Below are 21,910 nucleotides of genomic sequence, written 5' to 3'. Positions count from 1 at the left end.
CTTAAGGGAGACTCAAACTGGCTTACAATCACCTTCCCCTCCCCAAAACAGATACCCTGTGAGATAGGTGAGGCTGAGAGAGCTCTAACAGAGCTGTGACTTGCCCAAGGTCACCCAGCTGGCTTCATGTGTAGGAGTGGGGAAACAAACCAGATTAGCCTCCGCCGCTCATGTGGAGGAGTGGGGAATCAAACCCGGTTCTCCAGATCAGAGTCCACTGCTCTTAACCACTACATCACACTAGCTCTCATTATATACCACTTCCAGCTTAGGCTGAGCTCCCCGTCTTCATCCTGATTATCACACTCCATCAAAACAAAACCCCTTCTATTCTCTGCTGTAATAACAATTCAAGTGTCGTCAAGTCTCAACCAACTTATGCCAACTCCATGAAGTTCTCACCTCATGGGGTTTTCAAGGCAAGGGATGAGCAGAGGTGATTTGCCATATCCTTCCTCTGTGTAGCAACCCAAGTCTTTGGCGGTGGTCTCCCATCCAACTACTGACCATGGCCAACTCTGCTTAGCAGCCAAGCTCTGACAAATTCAGGGCAGTCTATTTAGGTTGCTACATCCCCTACTCTACATTTCAATATTGTTAGCAATGTCTGGATTGTTCAAAGCATCATAAATATAGTCTCAGTAATCCTTATAACACTCCTGCGAGGTTGTTCAGAATTATTAACCATATGGCCAGTGGTACTAAGGGATAATGGGTTACCCAGGACCACCTATGAAATTCAGGAGCAAAGTGATATTTGAATCAAAGACTTCTTGTTTCACAGATCAGGCATTGTACCCTATGTTAAGCCATGGGCCAACTTGCCATATACCCGCACCCCTTGGTAATGGCACAAAGTCTTCCTCGGTGGTCTCCTTTCCAAGCAGAGACCCTTGCTGACAAGATCTGGGTATACCACACCATTTCACATCTCCAGAGAGGCTTATTTTTTTATCTCTTTCCATACAAAACTAGGACCAGAAGAGCAAGAGTTGAGTAGCACCTTAAAGACCAACAAAATATCTGGCAGGGGATGAGCTTTCGTGAGCAACACCTCACTTCTTCAGATACAGCTGGAACGTGAGTCCATCTATCTTTAAGTAGAGGATAGATGGACTTAAGTAGAGGATAGAGTCCATCTATCCTTAAGTAGAGGATAAATCCAGTTTACCAGATTAACCTCCGCCACTCATGTGGAGGAGTGGGGAATCGAACCCGGTTCTCCAGATGAGTCCACTGCTCTCAACCACTACACCACACTGGCTCGCTCTTTTCTCCTGCTAGGGACAGACTAACAACAGCGTCGGTGCTACCATGATTAGGCGAACTAGGCGGTCACCTAGGGCGCAGACCTCCGAGGGGCAGAGAACTTTAAGGTAAGTACCACAACAGAGCTATGGAATATAATTATGACATCTTATAAAAAGTTTTGTGCTTTTATTTTTTTCTACAAGACATCTGTTTTTTTTTTTTTAATTGATTAGCAATTGGGGGGGGCACAAGTAGTTAGCCTTGCCTAGGGTGCAAAAATGACCGGACTGGGCCCTGACTAACACAGCTACCCATCACCATCTCTCTCTCTCCACCAAAACCTGGGGCCAGCGTTTGTTTGCATGCCCCATCCCACACGCAGCCCTAATTGGTATGCAAACGAAGCCCAAAATAGCTCTCCGGCTCTCATGCTGCCCATCCACACCCAAATTGTGAGCAGGATAAACCAGGGCCCGCGTTATTCCCACATCCAACCCTCTCCTCATCCACATACAGAGCATTTATGCATGGGAGTAGAAAAGGGCAAGAGTCCAGTAGCACCTTAAAGACTAACAAAAATATTTTCTGTAGAGTATAAGCTTTTGTGAGCCACAGCTCACTTCTTCGAAGTGAGCTGTGGCTCACGAAAGCTCATACCCTACCAGAAAATATTTTTGTTAGTCTTTAAGATGCTACTGGATTCTTGCCCTTTTCTACTGCTGCAGACAGACTAACACGGCTACCCACTGTGAATTATATTCATGGAAGGCACCACATTTAGCCGTACAGAATGGAAATCCATCAACCTTGTGAAGAAACTTGCCCAGGTACTAATGCTTGTCTGAATTCACTCTCCTCTACTTAAAAGACAGCTGGATTCACATTCTAGCTGTATCTGAAGAAGTGAGCTGTGGCTCACGAAAGCTCACACCCTGCCAGAAAGTATTGTTGTTAGTCTTTAAGATGCTACTGGACTCTTGCCCTTTTCTACTGCTGCAGACAGACTAACACGGCTACCCACTGTGAATTATGTTCATGGAAGGCACCACATTTAGCCGTACAGAATGGAAATCCATCAACCTTGTGAAGAAACTTGCCCAGGTACTAATGCTTGTCTGAATTCACTCTCCTCTACTTAAAGACCGATGGATTCACATTGTAGCTGCATCTGAAGAAGTGAGCTGTGGCTCACGAAAGCTCACACCCTGCCAGAAAATATTTTTGTTAGTCTTTAAGGTGCTACTGGACTCTTGCCCTTTTCTACTGCTGCAGACAGACTAACACGGCGACCCACTGTGAATCACGTTCTAGCTGTATCTGAAGAAGGGAGCCGTGGCTCACGAAAGCTCATAACCCTGCCAGGAAATATTCCCGTTAGTCTTTAAGGTGCTACTGGACTCTTGCTCGTTTCGACTACTGCAGACAGACTAACACGGCTACCCACTGTGCATTATGCATGGGAGGTTTCGCCTTGAATTTGCCTCTCTGCAGATGCACGTTTATTCCACCCGGATTCTGCAAACTCTGCACGGGGGGCTTATTTTTTTTTTTTTTGAGTTTGCAGAATTCGGGGGGGGGGTTTGGAAACGTGCATCTATCGAGAGCGGCCAACCTCCCGTGCATAAATGGCCATAATTGCACAAAAACAGCAGCAGCAGCAGCAACCTCTCTGGCAGCATCCTATTGGGGAAGAGGCGACCTCTCCCTCCCCCCCCCCTTCTCCCCTCACCGCTGCTAGCTCGGCCAGGCGGTCCTTCATCCCAGTGGGCCCGGGGGGGGTCGTTCCCCCCCCGCCGGGGTCTCCTTCTCCCCCCCCCGCCGGGGGTCTCCTTCTCCTCAGGCCGCCCCCAGCCCCGGAGGAGCGCCTCTCGGGCCGGACTCGACGCCGCTTCGACCCTCCCTCGGCGGCGACGCCAGGGCAACCACCGCCTCCCGGCCGCGCTCCGCGCATGCGCCGCCCGACGCCGGGGGCCGCCTCCGGTTACCAACGCGACGGCGGGGAGGCGAAAGGACCAGGGGGGGCGGGGCTCCGTATTCAAATAGGAAGGGGGTGCGGTTTATGCAAATAGGCCTCTTCGCGGAGGGCCGGACGGGGGGTGGGTCTTAAGCAACCCCGCGCGGTTGCGCCTGTCCTAAACCCGTTGGAATGAATGGGCGTAGACGGGAGTGACTCTCTTTTAGGATGGCACTAGTAGAAAAGGGCGAGAGTCCAGTAGCACCTTAACAAAAATATTTTCTGGCCGGGTATGCGCTTTCGTGAAGCACTGCTCATTTCTTTTTTCCTTTCTTTTTTTTGTATATATTTTTATAACGCAAAACAAAACAAACAAAACAATAATAAAAATATATAAAAGAAAATACAAAAGAGTATCAGTGAAATAATCTACAGTAATACAATCTAAATTAAAAAAAGAAATAGAAAATTCAAAGAACTCCTTTCACCCCACGCGGTTGCGCCTGTCCTAAACCCGTTGGAATGAATGGGCGTAGACGGGAGTAACTCTCTTTTAGGATGGCACTAGTAGAAAAGGGCGAGAGTCCAGTAGCACCTTAACAAAAATATTTTCTGGCTGGGTATGAGCTTTCGTGAAGCACTGCTCATTTCTTTTTTCCTTTCTTTTTTTGTATATATTTTTATAACGCAAAACAAAACAAACAAAACAATAATAAAAATATATAAAAGAAAATACAAAAGAGTATCAGTGAAATAATCTACAGTAATACAATCTAAATTAAAAAAAGAAATAGAAAACTCAAAGAACCCCTTTCACCCTCCACCCACCATAAAAAGTGACCCATCACCGGACTTCCGAAGAAGTGTCTAAACATATTGTCGAAGGCTTTCACGGTCAGAGTTCATTGGTTCTTGTAGGTTATCCGGGCTGTGAAAATTCCAAGACCACGGTTACACAGCCCGGATAACCTACAAGAACCAAGTGTCTAAACAGTTTTAAAGATATCGTTATTAACAATAATATAAAGAATATACAAAACCTGTTTCTATAACCCACTAACTAATTTAGTAAAATCCATTTTTGCCAGTTTATCCCAATATGTGACGGCCTCCGCCCATGTTATTTTAAATTCTTCCATATCTTTTCCGTGTAGGAAAGCCACAGCTCACTTCTGAAGAGGTGAGCTGTGGCTCACAAAAGCTCATACCCTACCAGAACATATTTTTGTTAGTCTTTAAGGTGCTACTGGACTCTTGCCCTTTTCGACTACTGCAAACAGACTAACACGGCTACCCACTGTGAATTAGGATTGCACTGTAAGGCTCTAGTCCTGTAGAGCATGGGTTCTCAACAAGGGGGGAATTCCCCCCCGGGGGGGATTTTAGGGTTCGGGGGGGGGGGATTGAGACCACTATTCAGCAAAGTGTGATATCCTGAAGATTATGTACAGTCTATAAAATTGTAGTTTGTTTTTAATTTAACCTGCAACATTCAATAAAGATAATTCAGAGTGGGTAGCCGTGTTAGCCTGTCTGCAGTAGTAGAAAAGAGCAAGAGTCCAGTAGCACCTTAAAGACTTGACAAAAATATTTTCTGGCAGGATATGAGCTTTCGAGAGCCCACGAAAGCTCATACCCTGCCAGAAAATATTTTTGTTAGTCTTTAAGGTGCTACTGGACTCTTGCTCTTTTCTACTAACATTCAATAAAGTTTATGACTATCTTGGGAAGGGGGGAATTCTGTTCTGAACAATGGTGAAAAGGGGGAAATGGAGTAAAAAAGGTTGAGAACCATTGCTGTAGAGCAGTGGTTCCCAACCTTTTTTTGACCAGGGACCACTAGGACTTTTTTGTTCGGTGCAGGGACCCCAAGGTTCAAAATAAAAATTCTGGGAATTTGAAAATAAACTTTAATCATAACTGTTAGTTAAACATTAAACTTAGAATTATATTTGAATATATATATATTATAATAGAGGACTTTTAATTGAAAATATTAATTTATTATGGGTTTATAACTTTGTTTCGCGGACCTTAATTTAGTTCTCGCGGACCCCTGGGGGTCCATGGACCCCTGGTTGGGAACCAGTGCTGCAGAGGTTTGTTTCCAAGCGAGACCCAGGGAGCAAATTTGCTACATAGGGGGCTTGTTGCGAAAGTACCAGATAAATGTGGTTTAGCATTGCGGCACGCACAGGATCCGGGCTGTAGAAAAGAGCAAGAGTCCTGAAGCTGCCTCATACTGAACAAGACCCTGGGTCCCTCAAAGTCAGTATTGTCTACTCAGACCGGCAGCGGCTCTCCAGGGTCTCAGGCACAGGTCTTTTACATCACCTACCTGCCTAGTCCCTATAATTGGAGATGCCGGGGATTGAACCTGGGACCTTCTGCAGATGCTCTACCACTGAGCTACAGTCCAGGACACTTGCTTGGCAGTAAACTCGGTTGAATTTAGTATAACTTCTTAGTAGACATGCAAAGGCACAGCCATTCATACTTATTTGTTCATCATACCCCCTATTCAGATCAGTTCTGTTTACCTCTGAGTATTTCTTTATTACCTTGGGCTAGTCGCAGCTTGGGCTAGTCACAGCTCTTAGAGCTCTCAGCCCCACCTACCTCACAGGATGTCTGTTGCAGGGAGGGGAAGGAAAGGTGATTGTAAGCTGGTTTGATTCTCCCTTAAGGGGTAGAGAAAGTCATCATATAAAAATATTATTATTATTATTCCTCCTCCTTCTTCTTCCTATCCTGCTCTCCCCGGCCCAAGGCCAGGCTCAGAGTGGCTTCAGTAATGCTAACAGCACAGGGGGGCTCTAAGGCTAGAACAGTATAAAAACTTCTATCGATTTACATCGGTAATACCTTGCCTTTTTCCCCAACGGGGAAGCAAAGCAGTTGACATCATTCTCCTCTCCTCCATTTCATTTACATCAGCCCTGTGAGGTAGGTTAGGTTGAGAGTGGCTCAGCGTCACCTGGTAAGCTTCCATGGCACCGTGGGACTCAAACCTAGGTTTTCCAGGTCCTAGTCCACTAGCCATTACCTTGGTGGGAATTTGCTTCTAAGTAAACTTGTACTGGCTGCAAGTCACAAGCAAGGCTGCAGCTGACACTACAGACAAAAGACAGGAGCTCCAGCTTTTGACTGTCGCATTTTTAAAATCCCACTCTCTAAAGAAAACAGGGCAGCATTTAATCTTAAAAAACAACCCTGCGACGTAGGCTAGTTGACAATCAGGATTTTAATGTGGTCTCCCAGATGACAGTCTGACACCCCACCAGCTCTTAAGAGAACTTCCAACTGGCATAAAAACCAAGTTAAAATACCAACAACCGTAAATAAAAGAACCACAGTACAATGAGTGTATAAAATAAGGCAGAGAGATAGAAAACAAATAAAATTGCATTCCTGAGAGGAGGGGAGAAATTTAACCTGGTGCCTTAAAAACTTTGCATTGAGTCCAAATGTTGAAGAGAAAGGTGATACTCGAGCTTTTAAAATAAATACACATTTCAAAACAAAAGAAAAAGATTAGATGCTAGTTAGGCCTTGGGGGGGGGGGCAGTTCCAGAAGTCAGGGGGTATCATAGAGCGTTCCTTATATTGCGCCCCCTCCTGACTTCTGTTAGCACAGAGAATGACCTCTGCAGAACCTAGAAACTGCTAGGGACTTGTGCATAGGTGGTGGCCAATGTGACAGTCAGACTGAGCATTTGCTCATACGCTTCTTTTCCCCCTGGAAAGAACAAGGTGAGCAACAACGGTTCTGTTATTGAGTTCCTGAAAACCATTGCATTCATTGGTTGTCACCTAATGTAAGTAGCTGTCTTACTGATGGCTCCATCAGTGGCTACAGCCACGATAGCTAGAATGGAACATCCATGTTCAAAGGCAGTAATGCCCTGACCTGGATGGCCCAGGCTAGCCTGATCTCGTCAGATGTCAGAAGCTAAGCAGGGTCGGCCCTGGTTAGTACTTGGATGGGAGAAAGGTTTGCTAGGTCCCTCTTCACCACCAGCGGGAGGTTTTTGAGGCGGAGCCCAAGAAGGGCGGGGCTTGGGGAGGGGAGGGACTTCAATGCCATAGAGTCCAATTGCCAAAGCGGCCATTTTCTCTATCAGCTGGAGATCAGTTGTAATGGCAGGAGATCTCCAGCTAGATCTCCAACCCTAATGGGAGACCACCAAGGAATACCAGGGTTGCTATGCAGATGAAAGCAATGGCAAACCACCTCTGCTAGTCGCTTGCCTTGAAAACCTTACCCGGTTGCCGTTAAGTCGGCAGTGGCTTGACGGCACTTTACACACACACATATGTCTCTGAATACTAAATGTTGGTGATAAACAAAGGGAATGGCTGTTACTTCTACCTCCTGTTTGTGAGGTTCCCAAAGGCATCCAGCTGGCCACTGTTTGAAACAGAATGAACCTTGGCCTGGCCCAGAAAGGCAATTATATTGTTAAGATGAGGATTTTTAAAAGCTAAAACTGTTTGCATAAGATGACATAGCTGTTGACAAATACATTTGGAAAGCATAGTTCCCCACAGTATGTTCTGTTCTCCCAATAGGAACTGGAGCAGGTTGTAAAGCATGTACTTTTTTCTTTGGCAACTGCTGACCTGGGACTTCAGGGCTTACCATTTTAGGAAGAAGAAAAACAAGACAGAGAGTGAGAGACCTTTTGTTTTACTGTAGAATTACTGCTGGGCACATTTACGTCTGGCAGCATTCTTCCAGACCCTGCTTGCACAGTCTACAAATAATAATTCTTACCAATTATTACATAGTGCGTTCACGGTGTTGTGATTGGATAACCTCATTCAGACATACCCGCAAGCTACACGAAGAAACTGCTTACAAACAGAACTCAGAGGCCGCTGCCCAGTCCCCCCCTTTCCTCAGCAAGTAGACACAGCATCCCTCCCACCTATTCCTCCTTTCTGACACTTTCGCTTCTCCCTACAAGGGAACAATAGAGGTCTATTCATGTAATGTAGCCATGCTCACACAGGCGGGGTATAAGCTAATGATGTGGCAGTGACAAGCAGCATCGGATGGTATTTGGAATGTCAATTGTCTATATAACCTCTTGTATTGACCCCCCCCCCTCGGGGTGACCGGGGTGCAGAGCTGTTCGTCTGTCATTCTGGATCACCCGGCTGGCCTATTGATCAATCAATCAGCTGTAAGCTCAATCCACCTCCTTCCTTTATTGCCTAATTGAATATTAAGGTAATTAGGGAGTCCACATCAACGGTTGGAAGTGCTTCACAAGCATTTTCTTCTTATGACCCTTACCACAATCCTACAAGATAGAGCAGCATTTATTTATTTAGAATATTTCTACCCTGCCTCTTCAAAAACGGCTTGACATGAATAAAAGTGTAAATGCAAAATAAAAATGACCATTAAAATTACAAAACGAATTTAACACAATAAAATCGATGTGACAGCAGAAAAGACTTCCTCATCTATATGTTAGGACAGCCATCAATAAAAACCTGCAGCATTAAAAATGTTGCAGCATAAAAACCCAATAAGAAACACGAACAGGGGAAATAGGCAGACCAAGAAAATGCTAATAAGGACAGAATTAAGGTAGGTGAGGCTGAGAGAGCTGTGTCTAGCCCAAGGTCACTCAGCTGGCTTCATGTGAAGGAGTGAGGAAACCAACCCAGTTCACCAGATTATCCTCCGCCACTCATGTGGTTAGAGTCCCCTACTCCAAACCACTGCTCTTAACCACTACACCATGCTGGTGTAAAGAAATAGCCATTAAAAAATTGGCTTGTAGGAATTTAATTGGTAAAAGACACAAAATGACATCATTCCAGGTGGGTAGCCGTGCTAATCTGCAGCAGCAAAATAAAGCTGGAGTCCAGTGGCACCTTAAAGGCTAAAACATTTATTTTAACATATGCTTTTGTGAGTCAGAGAGCCTAGTGAAGTGTTCAACCATCGGCTACCACTGGACTTATGTTTCAATAGAAGGTAGCAGAGTGCTTTCAGAGGCTATTTACTTTGGTACCAATCCTGGAAAATGCCCCCAGAAGAGGTATGGAGAGTTGAATTGCTTGGCACAAATTAAACTTCACATAAGAGGGAGGAAATAACCCAGCAAAAAACAAACACAAGATGATTGCTTTTGTATAACAGACCGAAGCTGAGATTCTTGTCCATTGAAGACAAGCAGGGCCATAAGATAAACAACGAAGGAAAATGACAAATAGGAACAGCGGTCAGGCCCTCCGTGGTAGCAAACCCTCAGCCAAACTGCACAGAGATGAGGGGAAATGCTATACAAATTCCCTTCCTGACCTCTAGAGGCAAACTGAAAAATTCCCAGGAGGGGAAAATAATCCTCACCCTTTACCGGTACTTTCTATAGCATGACATGTCATCATCAACTTTATTGCTCAAGATGTAAACACAACAAGCAAAACAACAAATCAAAATAACAATAGAATTACAAGAGAATTTTAATAAAATGGCATTTTATGTTAGCTCAGTTCACTTCTCTATTTTTCCCCTCAGAATTCATTTGCAATAAACACAAATAATTTGGACACTAAAAAGATATTAATGTTAAAAAAGGTGGCCAATAATTCCCTCCTTATTAGAGGAACCCCCCCTCCCCAATTTCCATGTATTGCTTTGTTCTGAGATGAGTGTTATTCTAGTTTGGAAATTATTTCTTATCCTATGGCTTTATGTTTCTTTGTTTTGGTTTAACTGTGACATTTTATTTATTTCTAAGCAGTGTTGGAAGCTTCAACTGAGAACACTGTTCATATGTTTTAAATAAAGAGGGCAATACAATATATAGAGAAGCAGTGCATTAAATCTATTGACTGCATTTACAGTACAAGTTATCTGAATGTCTGATTGTGAAACAAATACAACAACAACCCAAAATCATGCTACATGAATTCTTTAACAAATTCTGCAACAAATCAGTATTGGTGAACTTTATCACAGCAGTATATCTTCTACTCATGAAAGATAAAGAATGTTTGAGACGTGTTTTGACAGAGGCACTAAGGGCTGTTTGTGGTAGAAGAGATAAACAGGTTAAAATCTTAGCAATGATAGAACTTCATGGAATAAGTTAGTGACTTGGGAATGTTCAGTTTGGAGAAGAGGAGGTTGAGGGGGGATATGATTGCTCTCTTTAAGTATTTGAAAGGCTGTCACTGAGAGGAGGGCAGGGAGCTGTTCCTGTTGGAAGCAGAGGATAAGACTCGCAACGATGGGTTTAAATTACAGGTGGGAAAGTACCAGCTGGATATTAGGAAACTTTTTGTACTGTAAGAGTTGTTCTGCTGTGGAATCGGCTTCCTGGAGGTGGTGAGCTCCCCCTCACTGGCAGTCTTCAAGCAGCAGTTGGATGAACACTTGTCAGGGATGCTCTAGACTGATCCTGCATTGAGCAGAGGATTGGACTAGATGGCCTGTATGGCCCCTTCCATGATTCTGATTCTATGAATACAGTTATTATATTTATATAAAATGGGATGTTATGTATTTGTTACCACTCCAGCAGTGCAATCCTAAATACAAGCCTTCGGAAGGTGCCATGCTACAAATGGGTAAGGCTGGCAACTGCCAGTTCATACTAGGGTTTCCAGGTTTCCGCTGGCCATGGATGGGATATGAGGAGTAGGGTTGGCAGAGCTAGGTTAGGGAACTCCTGGAGATTTGGAGATGGAGCCGGGGGAAGACAGGCACCTCAGTGGGGTACAGTGCCATAGAGTTCAACACCCCAAAGCATATGTTTTCTCCAGGGCAACTGATCTCTGGAGATGAACTGTCGTTTCAGGGGATCCCCACGTTCCACAGGGATGCTGGCATTCCTAGTTCACACATATTGCCCGTGGTGGCTCCCACCTTGTAGAACAGCCTGCCTTAGATTAGAAAGGATCTAACATTCCGATCATTCCACAGAATGTACAGATCAGAAATGTTCAGGGGAGCATTTTTATAAAGGGATTAGAATTGATGTCTAACGGAACAGCTCAGGTGGTTGCTTTTATAAAAGAACAGGATTGTAGTCTAAAGCAATGATTATTCTAGGCATTGCCCGTCTTTCACTGAATAATCTTCTTTCTTTCCACTTCCACTAACTACATTATAGCATACTTTGCCTTAGGCAGTTTGTTGTTCGTGTTATCTTCTAATTCTGTAATCCCGATCCTTTTTCATTGTTCGTTGGATGCTTTATCCTGTATAAATAATTTGTTTTTATTCTGTAATCCACCATGAGTCTGAGAAAGTCAGCTCTAACTAAAGTAAGTAAATAAAGCAAAGTTACACCCTTCTCAATCCATGGGGGTCAAATGCTTTATAAAGATGTAACTCTAATCCCTAGAATGGTATTGACAATGGAGTTTTATCAGTGCAGTGATTAGTAGGGTTGCCAACCTCCAGGTAGTTAAAGATAAGCAACAATACTAAATAGACAAGCTGTAGCAAATAATAGTACTCGGTTCACGCTTCATCTGTTGATCCCTAAAGGACACAAAAAATAAGGACATTGTACCTACCTTTTGAATATATACCTTATTGAAACTTACCATCTCTAGTGGTAGCTTGTTAGCTACACTTTTTGTTCTATTCTTGTCACTTGTATGTATATATTGTTGTAATTGTGTCACTGTTGACTATTTGTATTTTGTATATAATATATGTTACACCTTTGCATAATTTTTGAAGAGCCGAGTACTATTATTTCTACCACCTCCAGGTAGTAGCTGGAGATCTCCTGCTATTACAACTGATCTCCAGCTGATAGAGATCAGTTCATCTGGAGAAAATGGCCGCTTTGGCAATTGGACTCTATGGCATTGAAGTCCCTCCCCTCCCCAAACCCCACCCTCCTCAAGCTCTGCCCCCAAAACCTCCCACTGGTGGCGAAGAGAGACCTGGCAACCCTAGTGATTAGGGTTGCCAGCCCCCACCTGCCGGCTGCCAGTGGGGGACTGGAGGACCACAGCTCCAGGTTGGGAAACTCCTGAAGATTTAGGGATGAAGCCTGGGGAGGACAGGGACCACAGTGGGGTACAATGCCATACAACCCACCCTTCAAGCATTCATTTGCTGCAGGAGAACTGATCTCTGTAGCCTGGAGATGAGCTCTAATTCCATGGGATCCCCAGGTCACACCTGGAGGCTGGCATCCCTAGCAGTGATGTTAGCAACATGTGCACCTGTACATTAATCCACAAATAGAATTGTTCAGGAGAGCAACTTTAGTGCTATATTATATTAGAATGATTCAGGAGACTATTCAAGAAAGGGAACGGGTCTTTAAACTTTATTGCTGTGTGTAGCATGTGCTATCTGTTGTTGTAAGCATTATCTCGTTCTCAATACACTGTATTCCTGCTTAACATTTACCGCTTGTTTAACACGTCAGTTAATATTTATGCTGTGTTCAGATTTCTGCAATCCCTGTCCTGTTATTGCTTATTAGATGCCACTTCCTAGTGATTGCACTGATTCTGGAGTCTGAGAGAGGCAGAATATAAATAACCTAAATATTTTTATAATACAGTAGATATATAGTATATACACACACAGGCCTTGCTATGAAACCACACTGAAAAAAATATTTTTTACTAAGATAGCAAAGATATCACCATATCAAAAGGCAGAATTGTTTTACTTTATTAAGAAGGCTATAAGGGTATGTATGTTGAAGAGTTTCTATTCCTTGGCTCCATCATCAATCAAAAGGGAGACTGCAGCCAAGAAATCAGGAGATTGAGACTGCGAAGGGCAGCCATGAAGGAGCTAGAAAACATTCTTAAGTGTAAGAAAGGATGTGTCACTGGCAAACAAGAGCAAGTTACCGGTAATTCATGCCATTGTATTCTCTATTACTATGTGTGGGTGTGAAAGCTGGACAATGAAGAAAGCTGATAGGAAGAAAGTAGATTCCTTTGAAATGTGGTGTTGGAGGAGAGTGTTACGGATACCGTGGACTGCCAAAAACACAAATCAGTGGGTTATAGATCAAATCAAGCCTGAACTGACCCTAGAAGCTAAACTGACTAAAATGAGCTATCGTACTTTGGTCACATTATGAGAAGACAAGAGTCACTGGAAAAGCCAATCGTGCTAGGAAAAGTTGAGGGTAGCAGGAAAAGAGGAAGACCCAACAAGAGATGGATTGACTCAATAACGGATGCCACAGCCCTCAATTTGCAAGATCTGAGCAAGGCTGTCAAAGATAGGACATTTTGGAGGACTTTCATTCATAGGGTCGCCATGAGTCGGAAGCGGCTTGACGGCACTTAACACACACACACATGTATGGGTGTGAAAGCTGGACAGTAAAGAAAGCTGATAGGAAGAAAATAGATTCCTTTGAAATGTGGTGTTGGAGGAGAGTATTACGGATTCCGTGGACTGCCCAAAAAACCAAATCAGTGGGTTATAGATCAAATCAAGCCTGAACTGACCTTAGAAGCTAAAATGATTAAACTGAGGCTGTCATACTTTGGTCACATTATAAGAAGACAAGAGTCACTGGAAAAGACCATCATGCTAGGAAAAGTTGAGGGCAGCAGGACCCAACAAGAGATGGATCGATTAATCAAGGAAGCCACGGCCCTCAATTTGCAAGACCCGAGCAAGGCTGTCAAAGACAGATTTTGGAGGACTTTCATTCATAGGGTCGCCATGAGTCGGAAGCGACTTGACGGCGCTTAACACACATGGTCACGTTAAAGCATGGGTTGCCAGGTCCCTCTTTGCCACCGGCGGGAGGTTTTGGGGGCGGAGCCTGAGGAGGGCAGGATTTGGGGAGGGGAGAGACTTCAATGCCATAGAGTCCAATTGCCAAAGCGGCCATTTTCTCCAGGTGATGTTTTTATCTTCTTTTGTTATTATTAAGGGTAACGCAGATCGGGAGAACAGTTACATTTATTTACCTGCAAGTCACTGAAAATAAGCCGTCTATCTGTCAATACATATGTGGGTGTTTTTCTGGGGGGGGATAGGGGAGTCTGTTAGGGTTGCCAGGCCCCTCTTCGCCACCGGAGGGAGAATTTTAGGGGTGGAGCCTGAGGAGGGCGGGGTTGGGGGAGGGACTTCAATACCATAGAGTCCAATTGCCAGAGTGGCCATTTTCTCCCAGGGAACTGATCTCTGTCGGCTGGAGATCAGCTGCAATAGGAGATCTCCAGCTACTACCAGGAGGTTGGCAACCTTATTAAAGCAGGTAACGCTACCGTACTTTATCTTGGCTAAAATAATAAGCATAGATAAAGCAAATAACCAATTATCTATCAATATAATATATATAGATAATATATATCTATATAGATATAGATAGATAAAGCAAATAACCAATTATCTATCAATATAATATATATAGATATCTATATATCTATATAGATAGATAAAGCAAATAACCAATTATAGATAAAGCAAATAACCAATTATAGATAAAGCAAATTATCAATTATATACGGTAAGGGCAACCCCCCCCCTCAACGCCGCCTGAGGCGAATTTTGGAAGCGGGGAGGGGGGCAGGAATAGGGGGGCGAGACTTTCCCGCCAGAATCCTCCTTGGCGGCCGCGCGCGCGGCGCGGGGACGTTAATGACGAGGGGCCCGCACGGCTCGACTGACGGACAAAGGACGCAGGCGCGCTCCCCTTCCTCCCCTCTCTTGCGTCACAAGCGAGCCAACCAATCAACCGTCAGCGGGGCGGGGGGGGCACCGCATCGCGCGCGCGCCTCCTAGAAGAGCTTCGGGCCGGCCGAAGGGAAGACCTCGTCGAGAAAGGGAGGGCCGGGTGCGCGCGCGCGCGCGCTCTTGCCTCTCCCCACCCTCCGTCTCAAAAGTGGGCGGCCCCCCTCGCCCGCCCCGCCCGCTCTCCCCCGGGTCATGTGACGGAGGCCAGGCCCCTCCTTCCCGCCCGCCTTCCGCGTCTTTTTTTCGCCCGCGCTGCCGCGTCTGCGTCGTGCGCCCGTCCCCCACGGGGTATTTGAACCGTCGCCGCGCTTCCGCCATCTTCCTTCGCCCAGTGGCCTGAGAGGGGCGGGAGAAAGCGAGAAAGCGGGCGAGAGAGAAAGAGAAGCAGCCGGGAAGGTGAGGAGGAGGGTGGAGGGAGGCGGCCGGGCCTGGCGAGGTGGCCGGGCCTGGCGAGGTAGGCCGCGCTGGAGCGGGCGAGAGAGAAAAGGCGGGGGGGGGGGAAAGGAGGAGGCCGCGCAAAGGGCCGCCCCATCCCTCCTCGAGGCGGCCTGGCGCGGTTCGTGGCGCCATAGAAAGTACGAGAAGGGGGGGGGAAAGAGGGCCTTTATTACCTCACGCGTACGGGAGGGCGAGGAGGGGGCAGAGAAAGGGAGGACGCGTCACACGCCCCCTCCTCCTCCTCGACCCCCCCTCCCCACCACGCGCTGTTTCCCTTCCCGCAGCGGCGGTTGAGGGAAGGCCGTTAGAAGCGCGCGGCCGCGGCGTTGCGGGGGGGGGGTGGGGGAAGAGAACGCGGCGCGCGCCACGGCGGCGGGCGATCGCGCGCGTGCGCATTTGTGGCCAGGCGGGAGGTGGGGACGCACCAGGGAAGATGGTCTCGGGGCGAGGGCTTCGGGCCCGCCGCAGCCGCCTCGTGTCGTGGGGATGGGGCGCGGCATGGACGGGAAAGGGAGGGGCGGCGGCTCTCGGGCAGGGCCTTCCGTTTCTTACTGAGGGCGCCCTGATTTTTATTTATGTCTCAATTTTTTTCCTCTTTGCGTTTGAAATCTATCCCCTTCTCCCCCTCCCCCCCCCAATTCTGCTGAGCCATCGGGGGTGGGATAACTGGGCCGCCGCCATTTACTGCTTCCTCCCTTCCCTTTTGACCCGGATGAATAATGAGACACGCGCCTTTGTGGCGAGAGCCGGCGGGAGGCCTAAAGCACACTGAATCACGCCTTTCTTTCTCTCTCTCTCTCTTTAAAATATATTTTATTACAGAATTTCGACATTACAAACATGTAGACGTATTCATACACACCCAGTTTAATACTTCTTCCACGGAAATCAGCGAATAGTTGTATATAAGCCAGTAAATGGTCAAAAATTGCTCATCTTTCTTTTTTTATTGGTTTTTTTTCTTTCCAGACGCAGCATGGCAGCCCCACAAGGAGAACCTCAAGTGCAGTTTAAGGTAAGCAGCCAGGCAGGAAGGCATATGTGTGTGTGTGGAAACCTGCTCTCCTGTGCCTTGTTCCCCCTTGCTTAAACTTGTTCCAGCCTGAAACCAGTAGAGGAAGAGAAGTGCTTAGGCCTTTTTTGTGTTTTTCTCCCTCCTTTGAGGATTGCTTGGTCTAATCAAAAACAGTTTTTAAAAATGACTATATTGGCACAATGGAAGCAGGACAAGCAGCAGCTAACCCAGAGTGTAAAAACTAATTTCAAAACTAGCCACCCACCCGGTCTCAAAGGGCTTAAAAGTAATTTAGGAATTGCTTTTTTGCTCACCTCTGCTGTTTTGGTTATCCCTTCAAAGACCCACATGGATGGCGCACAACCCTCTAGTTATGTGGCTTTCTGTACTCCTACCAAAGTAGCTGTGTGGTCTGATGTTAGTATATCTTAAGCTCATATGACAGAAGGCATGCAAATACACAAGAATGCTCACTTGGGTTGCCCCCTTGGGAGGCCCTGAATTGGGCAAAAGGCTGAAAAGCAGCGTCGAAAGGAAAAATAAGCACACAGCTTAGTTGTAATACTTCAGTTGACTTTAATAAAACAGTTTATTTGCTGAACTCCCATGTAAGTGTGTGTAGACTTGTAGGTGTAGATTTCTGCCTTCTTTGTTCTTCATAGTATTAAGAGAAGGATCTATCCAGAGATAAGCGCTTTCTGGACTGGATGTTTAGCTTTCTAGGTTTGTTAGCTGGTAGGCCTTTCAGTTGTTGAGTTTAAAATATTTTGGACAATCCAGATTGGGGAAGCTGTTGTCGTATATGACCATTGGAAGGGTACCTTTTCATCACTGAAATGGTAATTTTAGTAAAAGGTAGTCCCCTGTGCAAGCATTTGGTCGTTACTAATCCATGGGGTTACTTCACATCACAAAGTTTTTAGCTTTTGGTAAATTAGAAGTTAGGATTTTGGAAGAAATGCGTCTGAATTGAGGTTCAATAGTAAGTAGTAAATGTTAGGTATGTCTAAGTGTTTTTCTTGACAGCCCTGTTTACTTGTGAACATGTAGAAGTTGATGGGAGTAACAAAAAACCAGCTTCTCACTTTTTATGCCCTCCTGGTAACTTCTTTTATGATAATGCTCTGAAGAGTGAAGTATAAGACCTTAAGGTGGGCGAGTCAAGGTATGACTGGAATGCTTTCAGATATGAATACTTCTTGCTTCACCAGAAATAATGTAATAATGGCTTTCAGCATTTTGACAAATTTATTTATTTTGTCAAGCAAATAAAACAATTGCTGATTAAAAACTGCAGATTCACAAAGTGAAGAAAATAAGCACATAATAGGCGTTACAGGTTCTTTGCTTTTCGGGTTTACTGAAAAGTAGATTGCTTTTATGACTAGAGATGGTTTATCCTGTATTACATCTGAGGTGTAACTTGTATAATTTGACTGCTGGATGGCTAAATGTACCTCCTGGGCAGTTGCTCTCAGAAATTTAATTCGAGGAAAACGTTCTATCAATTAAATCTTACGAAACATGTTCTGTAATGTTTTCTGAAGAAAGCTATGTGTTGGTAAAACTATTGTAGTTACTTTGCTTCCTTGTACTTCTTTTAAAAGCATAGTTAAAGGAACCACCAGGTTCATCTAGTCTAACCCCCTGCACAATGCAAGAAATTCACGACTATCTCTCCCCCCCTCATCCCCAGTACTGAAGGTGTCTGCTTTTTGCCTGTCTGAGTTCAGGTAACAGGCAAGCTTGGGCCCTTTTTAGGTGGAGATATGGGGTTTAGATTCAGGGCTTTCAGGCATTCATAGAAAAATAGAGCTGTAAGGGACATCAAGAGGCATCTAGTCCAACCCCCTGCACAATGCATGAAATTCTTTGTCACCATTGTCCTCTCCACTATTCCTCTATTGAACTGTGGATCCTATCGTGCTGTCAAATACTGAAGCATCCAGCAAGCTACGTAATACTTTTATCTCCCCCCCTCCTTCCTCCAAGGAGTTCAGGGAGAGGTGTTGCCAAGCTTTTATCCATGTTATCCATAAAAGCACTGAAAGTTTGAAAGAGGGCAATAATTGGTCCAAGATCATGCAGTAAATTTAACGGATGAGATGAAAATTGGCATGAACTATGATCCTTATACTGAGGTATAATATTTGATTGTGATATAGTTTGTTTCCTGTAATGGAACTTGTTTACCTTAAATTCATGTATTTTCATTTGTCCGTAAGGTAGGTATAGTTTGAAAATACTGTGCAGTTTTATAGCAAAAGTGGTGTATAACTTGAATTTGTGTATAACTTGAAAATGTCTTTCAACAGCTTGTTCTGGTTGGTGATGGTGGTACTGGCAAAACAACATTTGTAAAACGTCACTTGACTGGTGAATTTGAGAAGAAGTATGTAGGTATGTTGAATGTGTTCACGATTGCTACCTATAATGAACTTCCTTTAATTCAGTATTAAAATAACTTGTCTGGCAGTTGTATCTGCATATTGCTTTGTAGTAATTTCTATTTCACAGGTGCTTAAAGCATTGCATCTCATGTGGTATTTTGCTAGAAACCTGGGAGTGAACTATAATCTATATTATATATAGCTGTTCTCCTGGGTGATTGTTTTTGGGAGATGTTATGGTTGCTGATAACAGAGGGGCACAGTATGAGGGGGGAAGTATGGTGGTGTAGGCAGGAATCTTTTAAGAGGCAAGTATCACCTCTCGTAGGCATATTAGCAAAGCAACCCAGAAGCTGCTGATGGTGTGTGCAACCCAGTCCTTCTCAAAACCAAGCACAGCAGCTATGGCTATCCTAGTTACTTGCTTGTTGCTTGATAGTCAAATTAAAATGTTACTGGCTTGTAGTGTGTGGTCATGTGCCTATTACATGCATTATCCTAACAGAACGTTCATAATCTTGTTTGTAGCTACCCTGGGTGTTGAAGTCCATCCTCTGGTATTCCACACCAACAGAGGTCCTATTAAATTCAATGTATGGGACACAGCTGGGCAAGAGAAATTTGGAGGTCTCAGAGATGGCTATTATATCCAAGGTAAGTGAAGCAGAATGAAGACTTGTTCTGATTGGCTGGCTGTTTGCAAAAACAAAGAAAAGCAGGCTGGTGTTTCACTCACAGGGTTTGAAACTTCTTAGCATTTCAGAAGTGGTCTGTGTCCTTGGGACAGTTGCCCCATGTATTCCATGTTGTGGGTTTAAGATAGTGTCTCACTGATTGGTGTGTCCTGGTTTCTGCTTATGCAGAAGAACTCTAGCCATAATTGTAGTTTTGTCAGCTGTCTATTGTGTTATAGCTGTTAATAAAATTATCTGTTTCATCTTTCAGCTCAATGTGCCATCATAATGTTCGATGTAACATCAAGAGTTACATACAAGAACGTACCTAACTGGCATAGAGATTTGGTACGAGTCTGTGAGAACATCCCTATAGTGTTGTGTGGCAACAAAGTGGACATCAAGGACAGGAAAGTCAAAGCAAAGTCAATTGTCTTTCACAGGAAGAAGAATTTGCAGGTAATCAAATAATTTTATTTAGTAGGGGCTATACATAAAATAGCAGGGCCAAACAGGGTGGATCTGTCTCTTATTTTGTAAGTATTTAATAGGGTCCTGTTTTCAGTGGATGGCTTCTAATCTTTAGTAACACTACAAAACTCCTGTATATGTTAATCTGCTTCTTTGTTTTCATGGGCTGTATGTGTAGCATGCTTTAGTTAAGTTAAAATTAAGGAAGATGGTAAATTGAACTTGGTGCCTGGATTGGTAACTCTTTTTAGTAAACCCTCTTTTCTGGGTGTATTAAAAGTTCTTGGATTCTTTTATCTGTCAAAGGGAATACAACACAGTTTAGAAGGATCCAGACAATAAAAACAGGTATAAAATTTATTCTGTGGAGAAAGTTATGGGGCATTAAATACTTCTAAAGGTCTTTGGCACCCTGAAGACACATCTGTTTTGGCATACCGTTTTATGGACTAGAGCTCCATCGTGTGATTGATGTTGCGTTATCCAGTTGGTTGATCTACAGTGTGTGCTGGTAAAAAAATAAACAATGGAGTCAAGGCCATGCAAGAGGTACAGCCTGACATTTCTTTGCAAAGCTTGGATATATACAAAGTTGTTCATTGTGCTTTACATAAACTTGAGATTTGCATTGCAATGTTGGGGCTGTATTTGTTATACTTCATAGCCTTCTGGCCCATTGTTTACAGGTTTTTCCCCCACAGTATCTGTGTGTTCTTATTCTACCTAAAGATAACATGCATTTGACAAATTCCTGTTTGATATAAGCTTGTGCCGCACATGTTGGACTTCTGGTTTGTCACAAGACTCATACCATGTCACAGCAAAAGCAATGAACCTGGCTTATCCCTCTTCCTTTAGTACTACGATATTTCAGCCAAGAGCAACTACAACTTTGAGAAGCCCTTCCTTTGGCTGGCCAGAAAGCTAATTGGAGACCCCAACTTGGAATTCGTTGCCATGCCCGCTCTCGCGCCACCAGAGGTCGTCATGGATCCAGCATTGGCAGCACAGTATGAGCAAGACCTACAGGTAAATGTTCCTGTAAAGAACCTGGGGCGGAAGGGAACTACTCAGCACAGAATTCGGAGTGGTGCTTGAACGTGTCTTTCCCTCTTGCAGATTGCTCAGACCACTGCACTGCCAGATGAGGATGACGACCTGTGAGGGAGTGAAGCTGGAGCCCAGCGTCAGAAGTCTAGTTTTATAGGCAACTGTCCTGTGATGTCAGTGGTGCAGCGTGTTTGCCACTTTATTATTCTAGCTGAGCAGAACATGTGCTTTAATCTTTGGGATGCTGAAAGAGAGAATGGGCTTTGGAGTGAATGTGGCAGTAAAAAAAAAAACCTTCATTTTGGACCTGCATATTTAGCTGTTTTGGACTGCAATTTACTCCCTATTTGAGTTTCACATCTGACTGCTGCAGTCACATCACAGTATTCAGTGGTAAATCTTGTTTGTTACTGTCATTCCCATTCCTTTTTGTTTAGATCATAATAAAGTTGTATTAAAAATATCCAAGCAAGTGAATCTTTATGAATTAAGACTAATTATTTCAGGTTTTTAAAAGGTGTGGTCTGCTTAACTTAGAATTTGTGCCAACTTGGTATAGATTTATGAAGGCTTTGTTTTTAAGGACTTCTGACAAACTGAGAAGCCAACAGCCTAACACTTTCTGATTAAGTTGCAGTACTTGAATTTAGGCCAGTTAAATTATATTGAAGCGGCTGTTCTGATTACAGTGCCAGGCCTTGTTCTCACTGAGAGGGTAAGGTTGCTTAGAAACTTTAGATTTCTATATGGAGCAAATACTCTTCTATTTGAATATTCCACCACAGCATTCATATTGAACTCTCATCTGCAGTTTGCTGTGCTTCAAGTTAACTTCGTAGAAATGAAACTGATAAGCTTCTGCATGTGGACTCAAAACCAAGTTCCACTGTGCTTAGTGGGACTTGTACTTAAGTTTGCAAACAAATCTCCATTTCTGGTGTTATAGCAACATTCTTGAGT

At 44.3% G+C, this 21,910-nt stretch overlaps 2 protein-coding genes across 2 annotated transcripts in view; one reads left to right on the top strand and one right to left on the bottom strand.

Moving 5' to 3' along the window:
• Positions 1–3,012, bottom strand: part of STX2 (syntaxin 2) — a 28,583-nt gene extending 25,571 nt beyond the window's left edge. Inside the window, exon 1 of the mRNA XM_056859342.1 lies at positions 2,981–3,012. Within this exon, the coding sequence (XP_056715320.1) occupies positions 2,981–3,010 (30 nt within the window). The 5' untranslated portion in view covers positions 3,011–3,012. The remainder of the gene's footprint in view (positions 1–2,980) is intronic.
• RAN (RAN, member RAS oncogene family) overlaps positions 1–21,413 on the top strand; it is a 163,695-nt gene extending 142,282 nt beyond the window's left edge. Inside the window, exons 2-7 of the mRNA XM_056859344.1 lie at positions 16,324–16,365; positions 18,681–18,765; positions 19,284–19,409; positions 19,701–19,888; positions 20,759–20,929; positions 21,020–21,413. Coding sequence (XP_056715322.1) covers positions 16,327–16,365; positions 18,681–18,765; positions 19,284–19,409; positions 19,701–19,888; positions 20,759–20,929; positions 21,020–21,064 — 654 coding nt within the window. The 5' untranslated portion in view covers positions 16,324–16,326 and the 3' untranslated portion in view covers positions 21,065–21,413. The remainder of the gene's footprint in view (positions 1–16,323; positions 16,366–18,680; positions 18,766–19,283; positions 19,410–19,700; positions 19,889–20,758; positions 20,930–21,019) is intronic.
• The last annotated feature ends 497 nt before the right edge of the window (positions 21,414–21,910 follow it).

Source organism: Euleptes europaea, chromosome 13 (genome assembly GCF_029931775.1).
Source record: "Euleptes europaea isolate rEulEur1 chromosome 13, rEulEur1.hap1, whole genome shotgun sequence".
Taxonomy (NCBI): Eukaryota; Metazoa; Chordata; class Lepidosauria; order Squamata; family Sphaerodactylidae; genus Euleptes; species Euleptes europaea.
Note: the sequence above shows the minus strand (reverse complement) of the source record. Positions and strands in the feature narration are given on the sequence as shown.